This window comes from Polistes dominula, unplaced genomic scaffold (genome assembly GCF_049000335.1).
Source record: "Polistes dominula isolate Pdom_NZ unplaced genomic scaffold, Pdom_raw_medaka contig_73, whole genome shotgun sequence".
NCBI classification, from domain to species: domain Eukaryota; kingdom Metazoa; phylum Arthropoda; class Insecta; order Hymenoptera; family Vespidae; genus Polistes; species Polistes dominula.
Window position 1 is genome coordinate 8,490,293 of NW_028300951.1, and position 17,937 is coordinate 8,508,229.

The 17,937-nt window shown below is 27.0% G+C and overlaps 3 protein-coding genes across 6 annotated transcripts; 2 read left to right on the forward strand and 1 right to left on the reverse strand.

Annotated features, from left to right (window-relative positions):
- Window positions 1-1,474: 1,474 nt before the first annotated feature.
- Window positions 1,475-8,535, forward strand: LOC107069500 (gustatory receptor 5a for trehalose). Of its 4 annotated transcripts, XM_015326872.2 has the most exons (12): window positions 1,476-1,948; window positions 4,591-4,701; window positions 4,785-5,030; window positions 5,612-5,846; window positions 6,569-6,704; window positions 6,806-7,002; window positions 7,114-7,205; window positions 7,282-7,304; window positions 7,380-7,502; window positions 7,643-7,811; window positions 8,159-8,248; window positions 8,334-8,535. In XM_015326872.2, exons 2-12 carry the CDS (start codon window positions 4,672-4,674, stop codon window positions 8,397-8,399), a joined length of 1,407 nt encoding a protein of 468 aa, XP_015182358.1. In that variant the 5' UTR covers window positions 1,476-1,948; window positions 4,591-4,671; the 3' UTR covers window positions 8,400-8,535. The 4 variants fall into 4 exon arrangements, with proteins under 4 accessions (XP_089028160.1, XP_089028161.1, XP_015182358.1 ...); XM_089172034.1 differs by having other exon boundaries at window positions 1,475-1,948; window positions 7,282-7,502; window positions 7,742-7,811; XM_015326869.2 differs by having other exon boundaries at window positions 1,477-1,948; window positions 7,282-7,502.
- A 2,813-nt stretch (window positions 8,536-11,348) lies between these two features.
- On the forward strand, window positions 11,349-12,153 carry LOC149032703 (gustatory receptor for sugar taste 64a-like). Its single transcript, XM_089172040.1, has 3 exons — window positions 11,349-11,510; window positions 11,860-11,949; window positions 12,035-12,153. The coding sequence occupies exons 1-3, from the start codon at window positions 11,349-11,351 to the stop codon at window positions 12,074-12,076; spliced, it is 294 nt and encodes a 97-aa protein (XP_089028166.1). The 3' UTR covers window positions 12,077-12,153.
- LOC107069501 (gustatory receptor 5a for trehalose) lies at window positions 11,926-17,869 on the reverse strand. Its single transcript, XM_089172039.1, has 11 exons — window positions 16,941-17,869; window positions 15,082-15,149; window positions 14,766-14,913; window positions 14,566-14,684; window positions 14,013-14,207; window positions 13,803-13,912; window positions 13,341-13,511; window positions 13,103-13,257; window positions 12,723-12,885; window positions 12,399-12,488; window positions 11,926-12,313 (listed from the first exon to the last, which is right to left on the reverse strand). The coding sequence occupies exons 1-11, from the start codon at window positions 17,039-17,041 to the stop codon at window positions 12,170-12,172; spliced, it is 1,464 nt and encodes a 487-aa protein (XP_089028165.1). The 5' UTR covers window positions 17,042-17,869; the 3' UTR covers window positions 11,926-12,169.
- Between the last annotated feature and the right edge of the window lie 68 nt (window positions 17,870-17,937).

Sequence of the window (17,937 nt, forward strand, 5' to 3'; positions counted from 1 at the left end):
TATTTTCTTTTGAAATAATTTCATTACTAGTCTCTATCCTTCTTATACTCTTATTTTCTTTTAACATTTAATTTTAAAATATATTTATATATTTTTTTCTTATTCTGTATATATAATTATTACATTTTATTCATATTTTGCGTATCTGTGTATGCGTTTTCTCGTATAAATTTATTTTTTTATTTTAAAATTAGTAAAGAAAAACATTTTGTTACCGACAGAAGATAAAAGTTATTTTTCAGAACTTGATGTAATCGATGACTAGATGGCGCTGAGAAACCTATCGACATAAAACTTTACTACGAAGATCGATATCTCGTACACGATATAAAATTTGAATTTATTTGATATTGAGAAATTTATATATACTCATTATCCACGAACTAATATAAATATATAACACATGTCTTTGAAATTTATATTTCACATGTGAATGTAAAATTACATTTCAAGAATTTTATTTTCCTATTTGTTTAAGTAAAATCGAAGATATCAATATATATATAAATTATTAAATATAAAGTGTGCACGTGTTAACGTGAAATAAACAAATATTTGTTAAAGATCAAAGTGGATAGGAAAAAACATTGTTTACTTATGGGAATAATTTAGAAAAAGTAAATTTGTAGAAATTATCGAAACAAGAAGAAAAAAGAAAAAAAGATACTAATTGAATTGAAACAATTAATTAGACCACTCCTACTAATTATATTATTTCATTACCGAGAATTTTACTATCGATGATGATAGTGTAACATTAGTTTACAGAAGAAGATAAAAAAAGGTCATTAGTTTTTAAATATTATTTACAACGATGCACTATCCTACCATATGATTCATAATATTCCATTGGAGTTGTTTGTAAACTAGTTAGACACCTATGAATATTTTATTATCATATATCTAAACTGTCTTTCTCGGTACATTTAGAAACCAAGTCGTGCAAAAATTACGATCACTCAATACGTTGATTTAAAAAGATTAGAAATATTGACAATATTTTCTACTTTATAACAGATTCCAATATTTGATAATAATAATAGTCATTAATATTTACATTAGGAATAATTTGAAATAAAATATTAAACACGGAACAACGCTTATAGTAATATACAACTCATAAAAAATAAAAACAATAATAATTACTTTAACCCTTGTTACTAGCAACCCTTATATACGGGTCATTCATACAAAACATTAATCAGTATAGGGGTAGTTTAAAGCAACGATACATATGTAGGAGCTAATTATTATTTTCGTTAACTTGTTAAAGAATAAAAGAAAATTTACTAATTATCAGATTTAATGTTATTAATTTTGCACGTTTTCTTAGCACATTTTTGATGACAAAGAAAGAAAAAAAACAAAGATAGAAATATTGAAAGTAATTATTACCTAAAACTTTACTACTGAATGTTCATATTTTGATTATTATATTTGGTTCAAATATATATATATATATATATATATATATATATATATATATATATATATATATTATATTATATTATATTGCTGTATATTATTACTAAACTATATTACTGTACTATATATAATGGAAAATATATAATAAAGGTATAATGTTATTTTCTATTTCGCGATAAGTAGTATAGATAGTTATTAGATCGGACGTGTACGCACATAGCGCAGACTCGAGGGGCTCGTTTATTCTTAAATCAAAAGTGTTACCTTTCATTCGTTATTCCACGTTGTTACAGTTAGGTTCGTAGCAGGTGCGTTCCATTCTTCGTCATTTAAAAACATTACTCGATGAACGTTTGACCTGTTGCACCTATCTATCTTCAATACCAACCCCCCCCCCCATTAAGAAAAATGTGTATCATCAATTTTATCATCGAATTAAATGATTAATGTTGTTGTGATTTAAATTAAACAAAAGAAAAAAAGAAGCATTTCTAATGGAACGAAAAACAGCATCGTAATATTTGTGAGTAAGATGATTTATTTAAAAAATGAACGTCGTTCGTTCGTTTGTTTGTTATTTTTTTCTTTTTTTTTGGTTACACGGATAGTTTTTTATATTCATGATAAATAAAGGAGTTAGTTGACTATAATAAAAACAAAGTTTTAACGATTATTATCGGAAAATGTTAAAACAGATCGTAACGCAAAGATACGCACGCTAAGAGTCTGTTGCTTTTTTATTTTATTTTTTTTAATTGTTATTAATAACTGGTTTCATGTTTGAGAGGGTGGAGGTAGAAGGTATTTGTACAATAGAAAGAAAATTAACATTATAATCATATTTTTATCTGGAATTGTTGTTGGTACGTACCACAACGAACGAAATAAAATGGAATAATAAATAAGTTAATTAATAAAACTATAAAGATAATACTCTCAGACACGATACTAAATTACTTTTAGTATCTTGACAACGTAAGCGAATTTATGACCGGTTTTTTTTTTTTAAATTGAACGATAACGAATCGTCCTATCGATTCTAAATGCATACATTGTTATATTTTGTATACGTCATCCGTGAATCGTGTGGAATTTTTTTTTTTTTTTTTTTGAAAAACGAGAAAGAAAAATACAGTCATTGCCTTTTTCTAATCGTATTGGTTTTCTCTTTTTTTATTAAACTGTATATTTTTTTCCTCTATTTTTTTTTTCTAAATCATTTATGACGAGTTTTTTATTTTTTTTTATTTTTTGGTAAAACAAAATCTATTATCGTAGTTCGTTTCATGATTACGTTAAAGTACTGTATTGCAAAATCGATAAGTTCGAATAACGATCACAGAAATGAATAATACAAACGATAATTGTAATGCTTCTGTGTCTGCTGTGTTTGTTCCTTTTTTTTGTAACGTATCATTTTTACGAAATATTATTGTTCATGATTAAAAATATATTTTCTAATTCAATATAATACTGTTCGTTGAAATGAATGTATTTATATTCATGTAATTGAAATATTATGCATAAATGATTGAAAGTTTAGTTAAAAAGTAATTTGGTAATTTGCAATTGCATTATAAACTTGTGTACAAACTATAAATTATTTTTCTTTATCATTCGTGTGTAGATAAATTTTGAACCTAACAGAAAAAAAATTTAGTTTTTTGATCAAATTAATATTTATTTTTGAAAGTTATCTTCGAATTTTGTTTTTTTAGAATAATTTCAAACTTTTGATTGTTAATAACGTAAGTGGAAAATCATTTATCATGAAAAGAAAAGTATTAGATGGACCAGAAAGTAACGTCGCTTTCTAACCTTAAATTCAAAAGAATAAATTTCTAATAAATTTATATTTTTCGTCAATAATATAATCAACCTCGTTATCAACAACCTTTCCTCATCTAGTATGCAAATTTTTAATATCAAATTGATAAAAATTCAATCGGTTTTTGATAAAAATATACAAAATTTGACATTTGTAGAAACGACATTACTTACCGGTCTATCTAATATATATCCACATAATACAAAAGGTTTTGAAATCTTTCAGTGAAAGTTTCGTAAAATACTTCCAAAAAATCTTTCAATAACCTTGCAGGCATCATTTTAAAATATTTTGAAAAAGATTCATAAAAGATTTTACACAAAAATATTTTAAAAACATTTCTAATATATTTTACTGATAGAGTAATCTTTTGCAAGTCTCTGAACGCGAACATTTTCACCTTGTAGAAAGATTTTTTAGAAACCTTTTTGAAAGGTTTAAAACTTTTTAAAGAAATGTTTTAAAAAGTTTTTAGAAAGTTTTTATGTTATATGGGTATTTACGTAATATACATTAAATATATTAAAGTATTGTGAATAGAAAAATTCGAATCTCTTGATTTCACTTATTGCGTAGTGTGATATATATAATTGTAAGGTCTACCAATCGATTCAAATACGTAGATTAATATCTAGATAGATTCCTACCATCTTTTATTTCGGTCCTGATTGTACGATAATTTTAGTAGCATCAATCAAACATCTTATCATTAGAAATTATTCAAGAGTTGACATCAAATACATATTACACGTACAATCAAAAAGATCAAAATTAAATTAGTCATTTATTTATTATTTTTATTGTTTACCTTTTATAATCATTTATTTTATCCACGTATATTATTTTAATTATCGTTCAGATCTGCATAATTATAGAAAAGGGTAAAAACAAAACAATATGTATAACATGCGCGTACGTCTAATCAAACTTCGTGATAAGTTAGCATAATCATTAGTCCAAATCCTTTTGATCTTTATTACAATTTTATTACACAAGTTGTTTGATTATTAAGAACATTAGTACTATTTACTATTCAATCCAATAATAACAACTTCATTCATTTTTACGATTGGTATTGCAACGATTCATTTTTGCGATAATAAAAAGAGAATACATTTCATATACTTCGATAAATTATGTTTCAGTTAATATGAATATATCCTGTCTATATTGTGTGTGTGTGTGTTTTGGTGTGTTCTTGGTAGAGTTTTAAAAAAATATTTATTATCAAGATAGATGTTGCTAGAGATAAATGTTAGAATATTTTTTTGACAAGTAATCAAATACAAATGTATATTCGTCCTTAAAAAAAACAACACTTACTTTTTATTTTATAGGATTGAACTATCAAAATTCAACTTACACAGAGATAATTCTACACGACACCATTTTTTTATTAATTATATTTCCATATATGTATGGATACACGCATAAATGTAGATAACCAGGTATATAAATCGAATAAATAATGCAGATATTTGTTGATAATAAAACGAAACGTTCATTGTTGTTTTTGTTGTTTGTTAAATAGGTTATGGTTGCTTTTTCACGAATATACGTGGAGGCTGATACCACCATGTTGAAAACAAAAAATATTTTCCATGGGGATTCCACTAAAACTAATGGCAGAATTTGGTCGGTTTTGGGAAATCGAAAGAGGGGTAAAACTAATGGTCGAATAAGAACCACCAATCACGATGGTGCATTGCCAATGAGGGCGCGGCAATTTCTTCAAAATGATGACGTAGATACTTTACCTTCTGTAAACAGTAACGAGGTAAGATCATATTTAATTATAATTATTATAAATATAATTATATTAATATAGAATATTTTGTCTATATAATATATAATTAATTAATTATATAGCTAATTAATATATTATTGTTAGTATAGTATATTATATACAATACTGTATGTACTACTATATACAGTATATACTATATTGGGATCTTTAGTAGGGGCGTGGCGTAACTATTCGACCTATCTACTTTAATTTTGAATTTAGCCACCAGATAGCGTATTCAAGTGCTAGAGATCCCAATAGTACTGTGTACGGTACTTATAGTATATATACAGTACTATATACAATACTTATAGTATACTATATACAATATTTATAGTATACTATATACAGTATTGTATATAAGTATATATTGTATATATACTTATGTATACATTATGTATACTACTGTATATATACTTATACTTATGGTATATATGCAGTACTATATACAATACTGTATATACTATAATATACAATACTATACATATAGTATAGTATATTGTATATAATAGTTAGTATATAATATAAATTTATAATTGTTTTTTTGAGATTGTAAATGTTTATTTTTCTAGGACTCGGTAGACAGTTTTCATAATGCTATAAGTTCAATTTTATGGTGGGCACAACTTTTTGGTTTACTTCCGGTTACTGGAATATCCGCCGACACTCCGTCGAAATTAAAATTTAAAAAATTTTCTTTTCGAACATTTTATACTATACTTGTGGCTTTTTCGATATTCATAATGGCGACGTTATCGGTCATTCATATGATTAGGACACTCAACGCTGAAGCTTTCGGAGTACGTGGTAAGAATTATTGTTATTCAAATAATATTTGAACAATTTTTGTTTAACAATAAAATCTTCTTTTTTTGTTTAGTAATTTTACATGTACAATATTTTATATTTAATTAACTTTTAACATATTGCGAACAAGAGAAACAGTATAGAAAAATATAATAATGCAAAACAGATTGAATTTTACTTAAGAAATTAATTAATTAATACATTTAAAAAAATATTCATTCAGGAAATATATTTATTCAGGAAATTAATTGAATTATAAATTTAAAATACTTTACGGAGAAAATTAATTAATTAATACAATTAAAATTCTTTACTGAGAAAATTAATTAATTAATACATTAACAAATATTATTGAGGTATCCTGGAAAATGTACTTTAATTAAATTAACTTTCAACTCAAATGATTTTAAAAAAATATTATAATATATGTCTAAATTATTATTGTTTAATTACCCAAACGTTTTCTCAACATACAATTTTTATTATTTTGAAATTGCTTTGCTTATTCACATTGAGGAAAAATACAAAACTATTATTTGTTCTGAACAAACTTTCAATGAAAATAACATCCATCAAAATAGAAAAATAAAAAATAAAACAAAAGTTGTAAGATACAAAAGTTATCACGAGTTGTACCATCCTCTTTCCCCATCTCCTTGAAATCCCAATTGTATTCCTGCGAAAGTGAAATTATATTTTGATACTTTGTTTATACGTTTCAGGTGGCATTGCAGCTGCAACAGCCGGTGCAATATTTTATGGCAATGGTTTTTTCGGAACGATGATGTTCCTTTGGTTATCGCCACGTTGGGTGATCCTTCAAAATGAGTGGAGATCAATGGAACGATTCATAGACAGGTTTTAATAGAAAAATTATTGAATTATTTTTATTGATAAATAATCTCTTGAGATTATTTAACTTTAAATATATATATATATATATATATTTTTTTTTTTAGCAACAAATCCTTGAGACCACGGTTACGTTTGAAATTTTTAATCTTAAGTATCATCGTACTCGTATTTTCTTTATTGGAACATATTCTCAGTATAATTAACAATAGTTTAACTTACGAATGGGGAACATCTAATTCGACGTTTAAAAATTTTTTACACATTTACATCACCACCTCGCACAGTTTTATCTTCGATATAAGTAAGCCTATATATTTATATATATATATATTTTTTTTTTTAAATAATTTCACTTTCTAATCGAGACAATTATTTTTTTTCCAATCAAAAATCAAACCAATTTTGTTTTTAGTCGAGTACAATTTCGCCATTGGTATTTATATTTTCATAGTGAGCAAATTGGCGACTTTTGTGTGGAATTTTACCGATTTATTCGTCATGTTGGTATGCAAACCAATAAAACATTGTAGTTAATTAACTAATTTTAATTATTATTATTTTCACGAGTATAAATTTGTAGGTATCAACCGGTTTGGCAGAAAGGTATAAAGCACTTAACAAAAGATTGTTCGTATTAACGAAAAAACATACTAACACAGTGGATTGGTGTGAATTTAGATGCGATTACGCTATCCTAAGTTCATTGATGAAAAAAGTGGACAACGATATATCACCGATAATACTCCTATCGTTCGCAAATAATCTATATTTTATTTGTTTACAATTATTGAATGGATTATCGTAAGTTTCATTGAGATTTCGATAATTTAGCATATTTCTTATGTTACACAATTTGTTACGTGAATTTACGCAACCTTTTTGTTTTGTTTTTTTTTAACTCTATGGTATTTTTTTTCTTTTAATTATTTTATTATTCGAAGGGGACCTACGGAAGGACACATTATAAGTGGCATATATTTTTTCGGTTCATTCGCACTTCTCATAACTCGAACCTGTGCCGTTACATTGTTGACTGCCAGGATTAATGATCAAAGTAAAACCGTACTACCGTTGTTGTACAATTGCTCATCTTCCACCTATAACATTGAGGTATATTATTTATTATTATTATTATTTATAATATAATATTGTAATATTATTTGATATTAATTCATATTTAGAATAATTATTAATTCTTTCGTTTCTAAAAACCCGTATATGGGCCGTATACCGTGCATATATATAATAAACAATTTATGTAAAAACTGTGTTGACCATGTAACAAAAGGATTAAATTAATATTATTTTATATTGTTATATATTATTTAGATTGAAATCAATATATATATGTTAAATTAGAAAATTAATTGCTTTATGGTTTTCCTATATTTTTTTTCTTTTTTTTTTTTAATTTTAAATTATATGTTTTTTCTATCATAAATTTTTATATTTGATAGACCCAAAGATTACAATATCAGCTTACGACAGACGATGTTGCTCTGACAGGCTTACGTTTTTTTTCCATCACAAGGAATTTCATGCTAGCGGTAAGAATTTTGTATATTGTGTGTTGTTATTTTTATTAAAAAAGAAACAAAAAAAAAGTAATCGACAATTAATTATGTTTTCTAGTTGGCTGGAGCTATAATAACGTATGAGGTCGTACTACTTCAATTCAATGTTGCTATAAAGACGTAAAAGTGGAAACTTTTATTTAACATTGTCTTTTTCTTCCTTTCTTTCTCTTTCTTTCTCTCTCTCTCTCTCTTTCTAGAAATTATTTATATAAACAAAAAAGACCAAATAGAAAATAAAAATATCTTTACCTCGCAAATGTTCGTGATGTTAGATTGTACTTATTATATGTTGTTTATATCTACCAATACCAATTCGTAAGAGACGATAGTACCAGCTATCTAAACGACTTAATAATCATTTGTAAAAATTATTAAAGAAAAAAATTAAAAAAAAAAATCAAAAGATAATTAACACTAGAGACCCTATAGGAGGGACGCGCCATGTAGATTGCAAGGCTGAAAATGTGGGGGGACAGCTTCCGTTTCATCGCGCAGCCATGTTTATCTTTAGTATGTATTAACGGCTGTGGTTAGTTTAAGTTTGGAATACTTATAGTTTTTATTGTGATATTTATGTTTAATTGTTTTTTTTTTTTTTTAGTAGTTTTCTATAAGTGTAAGTTTAATTTACACATTTAATAATTACAAGTATAAATGTACAAACCTAACCTATAACTTATCGTTTGTTTACAGACTTATTGCCTTTTATCAAATCAAACTTAATTGAATCTTTCTTATTGAATTTATAATAATTTTTTTGTATAGCCTATTTTATTTTAATATAAATTTTTAATTATCATTAAATATAGTTCATTTTTTTCTGTATTTGATGCAATTCATTATTTCATAATTATTTCAATGTTTGAATATTTCGCGCGCAATCACGTGACTACACGAGTTCCTGTCCCCCCAGCAATGTACATGGCGCGTTCCTCTTATAGGGTCTCTAATTAACACTTACTTTTAATACAGGCCATATTTTCCATAACATTATTGAGAAATAAAAACTCCTTTTAAAGATTAAGAGGAATATTCTAAAAGGTCATAATATTCCAAACAGACTTAAAGATTATCGAGAAACATCGGTGCGACGAAATCTTGGTGCATTGTCGGTCCCTTCGAGTGGTCTCGGAGTGTTATGTAAATATATGCGATACCATGAAGAGAAAAGATATTCCTTATAGAGAAAAACCTTCTGTATACATAATTTCTATTACACTTTTACTAAAAACATAAGCTCTTCCATCGGCGGACTATGATGGTGGACCCTTCTACTATTGATCAATCAACATGCGGAAGGGATTTCGAAAACCGATTTTTCACTATAAAAACCCTCGAAAAACTAGCATCATTGCTACTTCGTAACAACTCACGATACGCGTCTATTCACCGCTATTCAAGCAGCAGCAAGACATTGAAGAACGCATCAGCTCAAAAACAATTTTCTTGGGGTCTGAAGGAATCACCATAGATACATAAGCAGTAACGTGAGTTTTGCAATAATATTTAACGAATCTTCAACTTCCGAAGTCATAGTTCCTCCCTTATCTCTACTAAAGTCGTATCTTTCTATCGTAAGAACTGAGTGAAGCGCAACTCGTACGACAACGTACTGTTTTTAAAACAGAATTCGGGGAATTTAAAAATTTTTAAACGAATAAAACGATCCTACGGAGAATATAAATACAGTAAATTGAAATTAAAGGATAACCATTCAGACAAGTTAGAGTTTGGAAAAGTTCGATAGGCACTAGTAGATTATGCTTTTGAGAAAACGTGGGAAGCGCATGTAGACGAAGGTGAAAAAATCCGTGAAGCGGGTGGCAACGTGATATTAGATACTCAAATCTTAATTCGAATCAACAACAGCACAAAATTCATCTGTGATCGAGCCGATAGTAATATTTACTACGAATTCATATCGCGACGCGCATATTACACGCAATGTTACAAATTTATATCAAAGCGCGAATATTTCACGTAATCTTCCGAAAGATGATCAGAACGCAAAATTACCGGTGGCATACATACCACAACTCAGTAGCCAATACAAAGAGCTGACAAAATCTCAGTCGATTGATAAAATTCCCAAGCATCAAGACACACAAATTCACATACTTAAAGCAAACAAATTCGGATATCTTAGACTTAGATACAGTAGCGTCGAATATCGGTCAGGGATCACAGGCAATGGCAATCCATCCGCTGGCATTACTCCTGATAGCAATGATTAGGGTTTTTTCGATTATCAGAGAAAACCGGTACTAGTCAAGTTGTTGCTAAACTCAGAATTACAAACATGCTTCAATAATGTGCGATCTAATGTGGTATCTGAAATTAGCACAGAAAAAATTCGTCGTGTCGATTAAACGAATCGGTCATAAATCAATCGTCGCATCAAGTGAAAGTCCATTTCATATCAACTTACAATAACTACTGTAAAACAGTTAATTGCGTTGTATTAGATAGAATCATGATAAAGGTACTTGCGACATCTTGTAACAAAACATAGTTAAGATTACAGGTAACATTAGATTAGCAGACCGGACACTTTATAAGAATTTAAATATAGATATTATACTTGGAGCCGAAATATTTTCCAAATTCCTATACACCGGTCTGATAAGGAAAACACGCTCGCATCTACAATTACAAAATACACAATTGGGGTGGATTGTATCCAGTAAGGTACCCAAAGATAAGCCAGAAACTGGCTCATTCTCTCGCAGGCTCAATCCTATTTGTTTGTCTCTTTTTCTCTTCTTACTTAGTATCGTGGCGGTTTCATTTGCTTTTTTTAAATCACCCCCATTCTAAAGAAGTTTTCACTTCAATAAAACGAAACGTTCGTTATTGTTGTTTTTTTAAATCACCCCCATTCTAAAGAAGTTTTCACTTCAATAAAACGAAACGTTCGTTATTGTTGTTGTTTAATTGATTACGATAATTTAACATATTTCTTATGTTACACAATTTGTTACATGAATTTACGCAACCTTTTTGTTCTTTTTTGTTTTAACTCTATGGTATTTTTTTTCTTTTAATTATTTTATTATTCGAAGGGGAACCTATGGAAGGGCACATTGTAAGTGGCATATATTTTTTCGGTTCATTCGCATTTCACTTTGCTCGAGCCTATGCCGTTACATTGTTGACTGCCAGGATTAATCATCAAAGTAAAACCGAACTACCGTTGTTGTACAATTGCTCATCTTCCACCTATAACATTGAGGTATATTATTTATTATTATTATTATTTATAATATAATATTGTAATATTATTTGATATTAATTCATATTTATAATAATTATTAATTTTTTCGTTACTAAAAACCAGTATATGGGTCGTATACTATGCATATATATATTAAACAATTGATGTAAAAACTATATTGACTATGTAACAAAAGGATTAAATTAATATTATTTTATATTGTTATATATTATTTAGATTGAAATCAATATATATACATGTTAAATTAGAAAATTAATTTCTTTATGGTTTTCCTATATTTTTTTTCTTTTTTTTTTTTTTAATTTTAGATTTTTTTTTTTCTATCATAAATTTTTATATTTGATAGACTGAAAGATTACAATATCTGCTTACGACAGACGATGCTGCTCTGACAGGCTTATGTTTTGTTTACATCGCAAGGAAATTCATGCTAACAGTAAGAATTTTTATATTGTTGTTATTTTTATTTAAAAAAACAAAAACAAACAAAAAAGTAATCGACAAATAATTGTGTTTTCTAGTTGGCCGGAGCTATAATAATGTACGAGGTCGTACTATGTTGATTCAATGTTGCTATAAAGACGTAAAAGTGGAAACTTTTATCTAACATTGTCTTTTTCTTCCTTTCTTAGTCTCTCTCTCTCTCTTTCTAGAGATTATTTATAATTAAACAAAAAAGACCAAATAGAAAAGAAAAATATCTTTACCTCGCAAATGTTTGTGATGTTAGATTGTACAGTTTGTTGTATGTTATTTATCTGTACCAATACCAATTCGTAAGTGACTATAGTACCAGCTATCTAAATGATTTAATAATCATTTATAAAAATTATCTTAGAATTAAATATTGAAAAGAAAATAAAATAAAAGATAATTAATACTTACTGTTAATACCAGGCCTCTGGTTACGGAGAAAAATTTCATCCCCGTTAAACTGATATTGTCCGTAGTAACTTGGGTCAAAAATCTCATTACCTTAAAAACAAAAATAATATATATTTATACATATACTATTTATATATGTAATATAAAATATATATATTATATATATATATAAATAATAATATATGTATATTTGTACATATATGTATAATATATTATTTAGAAGGACAAATTATTTGAATAAAAGATATATACAAAAATTTAGAAAAATGCTATATAATTAATCTATAATATATATTATAAAATATATACATGTATTGGATTTACCTCTGTGGAATAACTGGCACTAGATACACTATAAAGTATAGGTGCTGGTAATCGTGATTCATCATTAACGGATGCCGCGTACAATGAAACTGCTGTAGTTCTTGTTAGCAGAAATCCAAACGAGAAACAAAAGTAAATCTTCTGTATGTGACTTCGTTGTAAACTTTTTGGATTTTATTTTCGTTTTTGTATTTTTAGTTTTGAAACAAATCACAAATTATTTTAATATTATTATCTTTAGTTACTACATATATAGAGTGTATGTAAGGGGTGGTAGAGGTTATTGTGTTTGATTAAAATATTATTAATTTGAAATATTATACACTATAATATAACGAATGTAATAATTGGAATAAGAAAATAGTAAAAAATTTGTTTACTTGAATGAGAACAGCAGTTGGATGCAAATGAAATACAGATCGGTGGCGAATGATAAAAATACTATAGCTGATATATGAGAATCGACTCTTCTTGTTAAACCAGCCAAATGATTGTAATCGTTTCTAGCCTCTGCCCACCACCAATCCGGCATAGTCTTTGGAAAACAAAAAGAAAAATAATTATTAACAAAAGAAAAAAATGTTTGAAAATTTGTTTTACATAATAATTGTATAATACCTTTCCTTTGACGGAATTAAGACGACTGTTCAATTGTTGAAATTGATCAGCAAGTGCCATGCTTACGAGAATTAAAAAAAGATCGACGAAATTCCATGAGAATGTACTCAATATATTAACCGTGTCCACCAATATGGCTTTCCATAAACTGTATGTCTTTCTCGAGAATACCTATTTTTATTCGCGGTAAACACAATTATTGCATTTTAAACGAACCTTCAGCTACCACCACCACCGCCACGAACACCAACACCAACATCAATAGTAGAGATAGCAGAAAAATAAGAGGAGGAAAAAAAACAAATAATAAAGGAAGATTATATCTTGCTAGGGGTGGGGGGTGGGGTTAGCAGTAGTAGGGAAAAAAAACAAACCCATGCAAAAGAACCGTATAGATATTTATAGTCAAAATAAACCTTTTTTTTCTTTTTTCTTTTCTTTTTTTACAAGCAATAACGTTACCTGAGGAAATTGCGATTCGAAATATTCAGCTACTATATCGGAATCTCCACGATATTTTGCGCAAGTTGTTGCGTATGAAAAACCCTTTAATATTGACAAAGTGTGTTCAACTAAAAAACAAATCATTTTGTTTCGATCGATGAAGAATTTTTATTCAAATGAAGAATACTGTTTAAAGAAAAGAAAAAAAAAGAAGATTAAGTTACTTACTTAATGCCAGGATCATGACGATAGCTGTGATCAATTTAAATCTACCAGCAAGACTTAAGCGAGAAACTTTACGATGTCTGAACATAAATTCACGTTCGAGTTTTTCCCATGTCAATGCCAAACATGGCCACAATTTTGCCAATTTCATGAACAACAACGATGCTATCAAAGATGTCCCATAAAAAACTAAACTAGCTGTTGAGATAAAGTATTATTATTTTTTTCTTTTTAATATGAAAGTATTATGAAAATTAATTGCGTAATTTTATATATATATATATAAATTTTAAATATATAATATGATTAAAAAAATATAAAATATTAAAAATTAATATATTAAAATATTAATTTCATTGTATTGTTCAGATAGTGCAATTTTTTGAAGTCAACAAAATTACTTTATATGCCAGTAAAATATTATTTAATTTATATATATATTATTATTTTATTATATATATTATATTAATATATTAAATTATCTATATTTGTAATATATTAATAGAGATGTATATATATATTTATTTATATATTGTTTTTTAAACAATTTACCCACTCGTCTTTATGGAATTAAATCCCGTGTTAGCAAATTGTAAGATGTTAAATACGGTCATTACGGTAGAACCTAAAAACGAGGCAATGGTGTACAATAATTTAGGACTACGCCAGGTGAATCTGAAAAAAAAAAGTAAACGTAAAAAATTCTTTCAATTATTTTATAAAATCAAATCGAATCAGTTAACAGTATCTACTTGCTTTAGATAGGACGCATCCGGACTGTTGACACCGGAAACTGGAAGCATCGAAAAACAATTGGCCAATAGAATGATTGGTCTGATCGAAGCGTGAAAACTATCGGTTGCGGGATTAAAACTGTTCACCAAAGACACGTCCGGATCCGATACTAAAACATTCGATAAAATATTTTCTCGCAAAAATATCCGATATTCCATTCTTCTTCTTCTTCTTCTTTTGTTTTCTTTTTTCTTTTTGTTTATTCGTATTATTTTATATTTTTGTTTTTAAAATTTTGAATGGAACGAATCAAAAAATAAAATACCGTTTTGTTTACCTTCCGGATTTTCAACGTCGGTCTTCAAAGTGTCGAATCTACTTAATTGAAGATTACTCCTTGGCGACCTGGAAATGTTGTTCCTTTTAACGAACAATTTTTTAAAACGTTGCCAAATAGTCCTATTAGATCTAGAATTTCGATCCATAATTTTATTTATTTTATTTTCTTGTTCTTTTTCAATTTTCCCTTCACGTTTAATCAATTATTTCTCATCGCGATAATTGCGTAACTAATTGTCAACCATTATTATTATTATTATTATTATTATTATTTTTATTTTTATTATTGTTATCGTTGTTGTTTTTATTATGAAAATCTAATATCACTAGGGATTAGAAAGAAAGATTAAAAAAGAAAAAAAAATTGTTCGAAAGTAACACTCTCGCGATATTCGATGTAGACACGATCTGCACTGCACAAAATTGCATAGCGAACAGAAGACGGATTTTTCTTAACAGTGGTCTTTATTGGATTAGGAGAAAACAGGTGGTGGGTGTTTTATAAACAATGGAAACTCGATAAAAACCTTGGTGGCATAGATTGCGAACGCTTACGGACCTTGAGAATCCGATTTGTTAGAAAGAGAAGGATGATCTCTCTCAACGAAAAGTTGTATTATGTCGAATGAAGAAAAAAAAGGAAAAAAAGGGGAAAAAAGGAAAAAAAGGAGAAAAAAGGGAAAAAGAAGATAGTAATACTTTGAAAATTACATCGGGTACAATATTGTTGAAACTAATTTCTAATTTTTAGTTTTTTTTTTTCCAACTTATTTTTCTTCTTCTTCCTTTATTGACATAGAATAATCGTCGTTTATTCTTTCGTCAATTAATTTCATTTTCATTCGATCATTTCATTAGTTAATTGTCACGATTGTGCAATTGCGTTTTAATTTGAATCGATATGCATTCATTTTGCTAGTAATGATTTTTACTCGACGGTTTTTCTTTTTGATCATTTTATAAAATAATAAATATTATATTAGTTGTAATTTAAAAATCAGTTTTTTTTTTAAATATATTTTTTCATTGGTAAAATAGATTTGTTTTTTATTAAAAATTATAGATTAAATTAAATGCCTAATGGGTTAACTATTTGCAAATAATTCATTCGTCCTACAACGTATTTTTAATTTGTTCGATTAAATGAGTAATAATTATGTAAATAAAATTGCAATATTTTGTAATCATTTTGTAAATCATTTATTTATTTTATTTTCTCATTAATTGTTTCTTTTTTAGATGGAACTAATTTATTTATTATAATTTTGTTAGAACATTCTACACTTTGTGGTATCTTTGAAAAAGTTATAATACAATTTTATGTAAATTATAAATGAAAGGATATCATGTTGATAAATTTAATTTTTTTTTTTTTTAAATACGAACACAATATATTTATGCACAAATATTAATTGAAGTAATAATTAACAATCAAAAACTTAATCGATTTGATATTTCTTATATTCTTTTTTTCGCATTTTTGTAGTCAATGCGTAAAAATGGCGTTGGGTCTGTGTTTTGTTGCACAATTCGTGAAATTCACAAATACGAGCCTATTAAAATTATTCTTCTGAATTTTGTCGCGAAAAAATGAAAAAAAGGAATGAAACTAATTATTATTTTCTTAACAATATACCACTAATTTTTCTTATTTATTTTTTTTTTTGAAATATATTTAAGTATAATTATTGAACCTCTGTGTACCATTTGTAAAATAATTTGTAAAAAATTGATATCTTAAATACTATTTCAATTAAAGCGTAAACTCAAAGCACACAGTTTATAAATCAACAATAATTTTAATATATATTAAAAAAAAAAAACAAAAAAAAAACGAAATATTATCGGCATACTAACTTGACATGAATGGTGATGGGTTGATGTAATTTCGGCATATCTGTCCAAAATGTAGTTCTCATATTGTTACCAGCTCTTATTTCTTCCTTTAAACCGCACATTATATTTTTTCAAACATTTCTAATACGTAATCGTTAATTTAAGCTATTATTATATTGTTACACGTAACATACACACATATGTTGTACTCACACATATAAACATATACAAAATAAAAAAAATAAAAAACAAACAGAGAGACACACGTATAAACAGAACAAATGAAAATGAAAAAAAAAAAATAAAATAAAATAAAAGATTAAAAAATGAAAATATAATGAAAAATAAGAATTCGAATGTGAAGGAAGACGCGTGAAGTCTCGTAAAGTAATAAAACCCTCTGCTTACGGCACTCGTAAGGGTCGAAATAATCGTTTCTGTCGAGTAACGCGACATAATATAGACTAGGAGATTTACTTGATAACGGAGAAGTCTATAGAACGTATTGTTTCTATCCCTACATACAATCTCTCACATGAAAACTAAACTTTTCTATACGTTAACACTTACCATACCATAGTTCATATAGAATAATGACAGATGTTCTTTTACTTGTATGCGTAGAAGAAAGTGTCATCGTGTATAAACATACAAGTTTGGACAAGGGATATTTAAACTTAATTACAAAACTTACGTTCTTTATCTTTGACAGCAAGTCTTTCTGTCTTGTCATGAAAAAGAAAAACCGTGTAACAACGTTAGAAAGAAAATTAATGGGGGTTGAAAATATAAGTAAGGAAATATATTATATTTATTAACTTGTCTAATAAATAAAAGTAAAATATTTGTCATAAATATATTTTGTTTTTATATAAATAAGAAATATTCTTTAAAATCGTAATAATGTATATTATAAGAGAGAGAGAGAGAGAGAGAGAGAGAGAGAGAGAGAGAGAGAGAGAGAGAGAGAGAGAAATTAAATGGAGTTTTATATAAGTAAGGAAATATATATTTGTTA

What these genes read in the sequence shown, in the direction of transcription:
- LOC107069500 (XM_015326869.2), top strand. Translation starts at nt 4,672, where the DNA reads ATGGATACACGCATAAATGTAGATAACCAG. An exon ending in ATGGAACGATTCATAGACAG is followed by an intron (nt 6,705 to 6,805) that starts GTTTTAATAGAA and finishes TTTTTTTTTTAG; the next exon opens with CAACAAATCCTTGAGACCAC. An exon ending in CAAGGAATTTCATGCTAGCG is followed by an intron (nt 8,249 to 8,333) that starts GTAAGAATTTTG and finishes TATGTTTTCTAG; the next exon opens with TTGGCTGGAGCTATAATAAC.
- LOC149032703 (XM_089172040.1), top strand. Translation starts at nt 11,349, where the DNA reads ATGGAAGGGCACATTGTAAGTGGCATATATTTTTTCGGTTCATTCGCA. An exon ending in CTTCCACCTATAACATTGAG is followed by an intron (nt 11,511 to 11,859) that starts GTATATTATTTA and finishes TATATTTGATAG; the next exon opens with ACTGAAAGATTACAATATCT. An exon ending in CAAGGAAATTCATGCTAACA is followed by an intron (nt 11,950 to 12,034) that starts GTAAGAATTTTT and finishes TGTGTTTTCTAG; the next exon opens with TTGGCCGGAGCTATAATAAT.
- LOC107069501 (XM_089172039.1), bottom strand. Translation starts at nt 17,041, where the DNA reads ATGTGCGGTTTAAAGGAAGAAATAAGAGCTGGTAACAATATGAGAACT. An exon ending in CCCATCACCATTCATGTCAA is followed by an intron (nt 15,150 to 16,940) that starts GTTAGTATGCCG and finishes CAACATTTCCAG; the next exon opens with GTCGCCAAGGAGTAATCTTC. An exon ending in CCAGAGGCCTGGTATTAACA is followed by an intron (nt 12,314 to 12,398) that starts GTAAGTATTAAT and finishes TAAATCATTTAG; the next exon opens with ATAGCTGGTACTATAGTCAC.